The 8,458-nt window shown below is 41.1% G+C and overlaps 1 protein-coding gene across 1 annotated transcript; it reads left to right on the forward strand.

The window, feature by feature from the left end:
- Positions 1 to 787: 787 nt before the first annotated feature.
- Positions 788 to 3,535, forward strand: CFAP97D1 (CFAP97 domain containing 1). The gene is made up of 5 exons (XM_069543506.1): positions 788 to 911; positions 1,463 to 1,533; positions 1,792 to 1,910; positions 2,852 to 2,975; positions 3,479 to 3,535. Exons 1-5 carry the CDS (start codon positions 788 to 790, stop codon positions 3,533 to 3,535), a joined length of 495 nt encoding a protein of 164 aa, XP_069399607.1.
- The last annotated feature ends 4,923 nt before the right edge of the window (positions 3,536 to 8,458 follow it).

An 8,458-nucleotide genomic window follows, 5' to 3' on the forward strand; every position in this document is an offset into this window, starting at 1 on the left:
CCAGGAAAGCGCCCAAGCTTTGCATAGTGAGTACTAGGTAGGTGTTCTCCCTCCATCAGCAAACGTGTAGCGCACCCTCTAGGCGCTACACCTCCTAGAGCAGCTGCCAGCCCACTACAAGCCACATGATGTCAGCAACTCATCATTTACTGAGGTCCGGCTACCAGTAAATGACCATCCTCCTCCACTGGCATGAAAATGGCAGATCTCCACACCCTCCAAAGAGCAACTGTGGTGCTGGGAATTCAGAAAACCCACATCCCGAGCCCAGTTCTGCCACTAACTTTCTCTAGAGCAGTTTGGTTGTTGCTCTGGACTTCAGTTTCCTCATCTGCAAAATGAAGACATAGAATCAAATTATCATTAAGGATCTTGTATTGATATCTCCAATAGCTGTAGTCTCACACCTTCGGGGAAACCATTGCAGTGGAGACTACACTTGAAGCCCAAGGTGTATAACAACCCCCACCACCACCACCACCTCATGCCTTCCCACCCCTTCCAGACAACAAATTTTTTCCTGCTGCCTTTGGTGGCACCTGCATTCCAGGCAGGTGGGAAATCTTCTGAGCCTCAGTCCCCATCTTGACTTGGACCTAGGTTAACTTTCAAAAGAGAAGCCCAGGGACAACCAGGCATGCTCCACTGCTCCTCTTTCTTCCCTGGGGACCTGTCCCTGATGTCATAACTGGGTAACTATGACAACCCATCATGGACCGCTAAGTACCTCACAGAGGTACTTAGAGGCCTGGGTGCCTCATTTCAGAAGTGAGACTAGGAAGAGAAGATGAACAATTCCCTGGATTATCTGGCCTACCCTGTAATTGTCTCTAATCATAGACAGAGCACATCCTTCAGGAAGAAGCTGGACTTTGGCCACTATGCATTTCATAAGAATAGAATACAAATAGGTATGTGGGGCAATTTAAACTGGACACTATGACTAGGATTCTGAAACGGCTCACCTTAAGAGTTATTGATGGTAAACCAGAGCAGTACACAGCTTTGCAATGATATGGCCTTATCTGCTGAGTCTGATCAAGACGACATTAGCGTCAGTGACAAAATTTATCTTCCACCAGGGAGTTCCCTTGATGGAAACACTCATTTAAGCTCTTTCAAGCCAAAAAGCTAGACAGAGGATGAGACTGCAGCATTCAGTAGCCAGGTTAGTCATATTGGGAAAGAGTGGGAGAAAGGCTCTTTCATTAGCTTCAAGGAACATTTCTGTCTGTAAATTTTATTTTTCTCAGCTCTCATCATGCTTTCATGTCTGCTCAAAACTCTTCAAAAGATGTCAGTTTGGGAAAGTCAACTAAACCAGAATCCCTGAACTGAATTGGTTCAGAATTCAAACTTGTAATGTTTTAATCAGTGTCATTGTGTAGAATGTGAGCAGAGTCTCTAAGGCTACTAACAGGATACCTGTGACATAACATTGCTCTCTTTCCTTCCTCTCCAGTGAAGCCTACTGTTGATACCAAACCTCCAGCAGCGCACACACATCACATCTTAAAATTGAGCAAACTACAGGTATTTGTTCTTGCCATCTGCAGATGTACCTTATCTATGTCCCAAAGAGGTCCAGTTTCCCAGAGCCTTCTAAATACCCACTACTTCCTCCTCCTCTCCATATACCACCCCTGGATTCCTCAGCCCTACTCTTAGTCTCCACTGTAGCCCCCAGTTTGCCCCTTTCCCATAACCCCACAGGAGGGGGATGCTCACCACTGTGAGAGGGAGCACCAGGTAGTGATGATGTCACCATGGTTGGGTGGGGTTTCTCACCAGGGTGAACAAAAGAGAATCGACAAAATTGAATACGAAAACAAGCAACTGTGTCAAAAAATCGCCAATGCCCACCGAGGCCCCGCCAAGGTGGATTGCTGGAACGAATATTTTTCCAAGAGGTAGTATTATTTCTCTTCATTTCATTTTCTGAAAGACAAAACTGACTTCCCCCTTGTTGGGTTTTAGTACTAGACACATAGGAAAGTTATCCTGAGGGATAACCAAAGAGACCATGTTAAGGAGAAAGAAAACCACCCCAAACAAGAACCTTTCTCTAACGTTAAAGAGCTAACTTTTATTCCCTAAGAGACTCTTTGGAGTCCTATTTAGAGTTTGTCACAGGAAAGCACTTTTGTAAAATGGTGATGAAAACTGGGATTTTAATATAGCATTCTTAAAATTGTTTCTGGAACTATTTGCTGAGCAACTACTATGTGCTGAGCACCAGGCATACCGAGGTGAAATGAGATGTATATTTCCTGACCTCAAAAAACACAAGGTCAGAGAGAGGGGACATTTATGCAAATAATTATGAAGTCTGATCAGGGCTACAAACGGAATGTATGCAAGGAAAGATGAGTGTGTATCTCTGTGTGTCAGTGAGTAGGGGAGAGTGTCAAGATGTCTTTCCTGATCCTTGTGTATTTAAAACCAGGTTGAAAGCTGAGGGGAGTAAGGTGAACCAAAGCTTTTACCAGCTATTTGTGATTTCTGGGTAGACAAGATCTTCATCACCTAAACCAGAGATTCTCAATCCTGGTTTCATATAAGAATGCCTGGGGAGCTATTGCAAAATGCTAATCCCCAAGCTCCATCCCAGACCAATAAGGTAGAATCTTCTAGTAGGCTGCAGGGCTGAGAACCACGGGCCTTAACCTAAAAAAGTTTTGCATGTTTCCCAGAATGCGGTCTGGTTCAATAGGTTCTCAGGGCTCCGTGGAACAGCAGGCTCCCTGCACTCAGGCAGCCTGAATTTCTGACATCATAACTTCATCTTCTCCACTCCAATCTGGAAGGAGAATTTTATTCTTCACCTGTTTTAGGATTTTTTTTTTTCCAGCTTAAACAGAGAAACAAGGAACCGGGAGCTAGTGAGAATCACTGTGGAAAACCAGGGCATTCTGAAGAGGCTTGGTGATCGCAAACCACACTATGACCGCAAGTCGTCGGAGTTAGATTGGCAGGCACGTGGGTACTCTGTGATAGTTTTATCCACTCACAGAATCTGGCTGTGTTCAGAGGAGAGTCAGTCTCAGGAGAGATCCCTGATTGTTGGAGGACAAAATCATGAGGAATGTAACAATCTGTAAAAGAAAAACTGCCCAGAGCCTACAAAGCTAACAACAGGAGCAAACCTTTCACCAGCTAAGGACATCTTGGTAGCAAAGCCATTATGTGACAGCTTCAGAAAATATCTGGTAACATCTTCCCTCATCCCTTAATTCATTTAGGTTGAATGAGCAAGCAAAGAAGATGAAGGGTATACAATTCAGTATGTGGTTGATTTGTTTCATGTAGGGACAATCCTGCAAGAGGGGGGAAAAAGCCATCTGCAGTGTTTTTATAAACTTCCACTCTCTGGCTTTGGTCTGTAAGCCTTTTCTAAGACCCATAGGATTTAGAACTTCAACTTTCACACCAGCACCTGGGCATTGACATAAATCTTTCTGATTTTTTTTTCTTCAAGAATTCAAGACGCTATATCAGAAATACAACCAGATATCTTCTCTCCCGAGATAAATAGGTATGTCTCCACATGGCTGCTCTTTATCAGAGAACATGGTGATCACAATTGATGCCAAAGCCCTAAAACCCATGTAGATGGAGAACAAGGGACCCAACCAAGGGGTGAATTTTGCTCTTCTGTAATAGTGATTGGCCATCCATTTGGGGGCTAGATTCCATTTTTGTTTCTTCTCTCCATATAAGTAGGAAATGACTGCCCTTTGTCACCAGCTTTGAGGCTTTATGTGAGTCTAAGGGGAAGTGATTTGTTTCCGTAAGACATAAACAGGAGGTCTCGTGGCTTTAATGTTATGCTGAAGTTATATTACGGGTCTCTGTCACTGTTCAAAAGTACTATTGCGTTGGCATTTTGTATTATTTCATATTATTAGTAATGACTAAGTTCCCCTGCCCTGCCACTGCCCCTAGGAAGAAGGATAAATGGACACTCGGGCTTTTCAAAGAATAATTCTGTATAATTGATGGCTCTCCATTTCTCTCCCTCTCCTCTCCTTGAATGCAAGGTTACTCACCATGGATAAGACAAGAGAAGGCCCTAGGATTTCTTAGCTGCTTAGGATTTCAAGGCACTCCTAAGTGGCTGAATGCTCAATCTTAGGATGCTACAATAAAGCTTGGAACATAAAATGAGTAAGTTACATGTAAAATACCCAAAGGCATTAAGTTCCATCCCCAAATGGAGACAGAATGGAGCAGGCAGAAGGGGGCTATGAAAAGTCTTAATGAGAGAAAGTGACAGCTTTTTAAAGCATACACCATTACTACCACCCCAGGCAGGAAGAATAGGTTGAGTGAGATGATTCAACCACAAGCTCAGCTCTGTGGAAATGGAAAACAAAAAGCACAGGAGGAACAGACAACACAGAGGAAAAACACCATTAGTTTCTCTGTGAATACCCAGGATTGGAAAAGAATGCTTCAGTGAGATTTTCATGGACTCTGTTCATTTGTAGGGAGAAGCAAAATGTCAAAAATGTCTAAAATATCTCAAAACACATGACAAGACAATGTTACATGGCTTCTGGGATTGGTCATGCTGGTTTTGAGCCTTTTTAAATGTTTTATTTTGAAGGAGAGGAGATCTTACATGTTCTTATCAGAAATAAATGTTTTATTTTAAAATAGATTTACAGAAAGTTACAAATAAATGTACGGTGAGGCCTCCTGCACCCTTCACCTAGCTTCCCCCAATGTTAACATCTTATCTAAATATAGTACGGTGTCTCCAGGAAAGTTGACATTGGTACAATCTATAGAGCATACACAAATTTCACCACTTATACATGCACTCATTTGTGTGTGTGTGTGTGTGTATAACTCCATGCTGTTTTTATCACAAGTGCGGCTTTGTATTAATACAAACACTTTCAAGACAGTTAACTGTACTGTTATGGAAAATACTGTACCACCTCTTTTGGCCACAGCCAGCCTCTTCCTCCAGCCCTAAACCCTGGCAATTCCTAATCTGTTTTCCATCTCTATAATTATGCTTGTTTCATGAGTGTTACATAAATGGAATCATGCAGTATGTAATCATTCTTTTCAGATTGTTTTTTCCACTCCATAGAATTTCTTTGAGGTTCATCCAGGTTGCATGTGTTGATAGTTCCTTCTTTTTTATTGCTGAGTGGTATTCCATGGGATGAATGTACCACAGTTTATTTAACCATTTACCCATTGCAGGATATTTGGGTAATTTCTAGTTTTTTGACCATTATGAATAAAGCTGCTCTCCACTATTATACACAAGTTTCTGCATGAAAATGAGTTTGATTTCTCTGGGATAAATGCCCAAGAGTGTACTTACGGGATTGTATGATAAGTCCATTTTAAGAGAAATTACAAAACCATTTTCAGAGTGGTTATACCATTTATATTCCCACCAGCAATGAGTAAGGCAGTTTTTTCATATCTTCATCAGCATTTGATGTTATTGCCATTTTTAGTTTGGGGCATTATAACATGTGCAGTAACATCTCATGTGGTTTTAACTTGTATTTTTCTAATAATTAATGAAGTTGAACATCTTTCATATGTTTATTTGCTCTCTGCATATGCTCTTTGGCAAAATATTGATATATTTGCCCATTTTCTAATTGGGTTGCTCTCTTTAATATTGAATTTTGAGATTTCTTTACACATTTTACACCCAAGTCCTTGGTGTTAGATATGTGATCTGCAAAATATTTTCTCTGTAATTTGTCTTTTCATCTTTCACAATGTAAAGCATTTAAATTTCGATGGCATTCAATTCATCAGTGATGAGCTTGTTCTGTATCTTGACTCTGTCATGCCCATCTCCTGGCTGTGTGTATTTTGCCAAATGCTACCACCTGGGGAAACTGAGTTAAAGGTATGCAGGATCTCTCTGTATTATTTCTTTCACACATGTCAATGTATACTTACCTCAAAATAAAAAGTTTAAAGAAAAAAACCAGTGTGTGCAAATACAAATTCAATTTTAAACGGATTCTAGTTCATCTCATTCTGAGGAGCCATTCTTCGAGACATCCTGGTGAGAAGCCTGGCAGTCATCCGTTACTCCCTCTCTTTCATCCCTTCCTCTTCCCTGCCTATTTTAAATCTACCCATCCTCTCAGTCTTTGTATGTACTACTGCCCATTTCAGGCATTTGTGATTTATAACTGGTATTATTAATGGGAAAATATGCCCATATCACTTTCTAGCTTCACACCTTCAATGGCTTGCGATTCCTTCCAGAATGAGCTACACATTTCAATGTGGCCTACACAATATGGGCCCCTCACGATCTTGTTCCTTCTGTCTCAGAAGCCTCTATCAACAGGAACTTTTATTCCAAGCAATGTAAACTGACTTTGTCTGATTTTAGTGAAAAAATATATAATTTATTGAATGAAACAGCTAACAGTATTTGCTAGAAAACTGCAGGACCCAGCTTCAAGCGGCACATTCAAGGAACAGTGCCTCAAGTCTTGGTGTAGAATTGGTCTGTGGTGCTGCAGCTCACACAGTTGCCCTTGTTCTACCTGGAATGGAACTGGATCTTCCTGACCTGCTAAGTTCTTATTGATCTGAAGTCTTTGTGTCACTAGCTCTAAACTCCAAGTCAGTGAAGGTGTATATCTGATTGGTGTAACTTAGATCATATGTTCCCATTCCTTATCTGCAAGGGAGGTTGGAAGAGTATTTGCATTTTTCCAATTTTGAATATGGGTTGTGCTTCTCATTCTTGCCAGACTAGGGAATTTTCCCCTAGTTCAGATACTAGAATTTCACAAAAATGACAAATGTCTGTAACCTTCAGTTCAGTTCAGTTCAGTCGTTCAGTCATGTTCGAGTCTTTGCGACCCCATGAACCGCAGCACGCCAGGCCTCCCTGTCCATCACCAACTCCCAGAGTTCACCCAAATCCATGTCCATCAAGTCGGTGAAGCCATCTAACCATCTCATCCTCTGTCATCTTCTCCTGCCCGCAATCTTTCCCAGCATCAGGGTCTTTTCAAATGAGTCAGTTCTTCGCATCAGGTGGCCAAAGTATTGGAGTTTCAGCTTCAACATCAGTCCTTCCAATGAACACCTAGGACTGATCTCCTTTAGGATGGACTGGTTGGATTTCCTTGCAGTCCAAAGAACTCTCAAGAGCCTTCTCCAGCACCACAGTTCAAAAGCATCAATTCTTCAGCACTCAGCTTTCTTTATAGTCCAACTCTCACATCCATACATGACCATTGGAAAAACCAGAGCCTTGACTAGACGGACCTTTGTTGGCAAAGTAATGTCTCTGCTTTTTAATATGCTGTCTAGGTTGGTCATAACTTTCCTTCCAAGGATTAAGTGTCTTTTAATTTCATGGCTGCAATCACCATCTGCAGTGATTTTGAAGCCCAGAAAAATAAAGTCAGCCACTGTTTCCCCATTTATTTGCCATGAAGTGATGGGACCAGATGCCATGATTAGCCTGCAACCTTACGTTCATTCCTTGCCTTTTTCAACTAACAGAAGACATGTTTTCTTCTCATCCCATTCATCTGTTTTTCCCTCTAGCCAAAAAATCCGTAGTTCTATGCCTTTATCTGGACAACACCTATACATTACTTATAAAGAGAGTGGTCTGTTCTCTAGGAAGTTTCCATGAACTGTTCAAGTTATATCAGATATTCTTTCAAATGATTTGGAGATTTTCCTATCGTCCTTCTGTGACTGAATTTGAGTCCATTATGGTCAGAGGACATACCCTATATTTCCAATTCTTTTAAATTTGTAATTATGGCCTACCTAGGTAAATATTTCATGGGCATTTGAAAAGAATGTATATTGTGCTGCCATTGAAGGGAGTGTTTTATAAATGTCAATTAGATCCTCTTAGTTGATGGTGTTCAGTTGTTTTATGCCCTGGATAACTTTCTGTTCTAATTCTATCAGTTGCTGAGGGTAGAGTGTTGAATCCCCCAATTATATCCGTAGAGTCATCTGTTTCTTCTTTTAGATCTTTTTTAATTTTTTTCTCCCTTTTGGCTGCACTGGGTCTTCACTGCAGTGCATGTGGGGTTTTTTTGTTGTGGTGTGTGAGAGTTTCTCTTGTTTAGGTGTTCTGGTTTCTCTTGCCACAGTGTGTGGGCTAAGTTGCCCCACAGCATGTGGGATCTTAGTTCTCTGACCAGAGATCGAACCCATGTCCCCTGCACTGGAAGGTGGCTTCTTAACCACTGGACCACCAGGGAGGTCCTTAGCTATGTCAGTTTTTGCTTCATGTATTTTAAAGCTCTGGTGTTTATTGCATACACATTTAGGATTGCTCTGTCTACTTGGTGGAGTGATCCTTTTACCATTGTATAATGTTCTTCTTTGTCCCTGTTAATTTTCTTTCTCTGAAGTCTACTTTATCTGATAATAATATAGGCTTTTAAAAGTATGCTTTTTAAAAAATTGTTTGCATAAT

Source organism: Ovis canadensis, chromosome 11 (assembly GCF_042477335.2).
Source record: "Ovis canadensis isolate MfBH-ARS-UI-01 breed Bighorn chromosome 11, ARS-UI_OviCan_v2, whole genome shotgun sequence".
Classification (NCBI taxonomy): domain Eukaryota; kingdom Metazoa; phylum Chordata; class Mammalia; order Artiodactyla; family Bovidae; genus Ovis; species Ovis canadensis.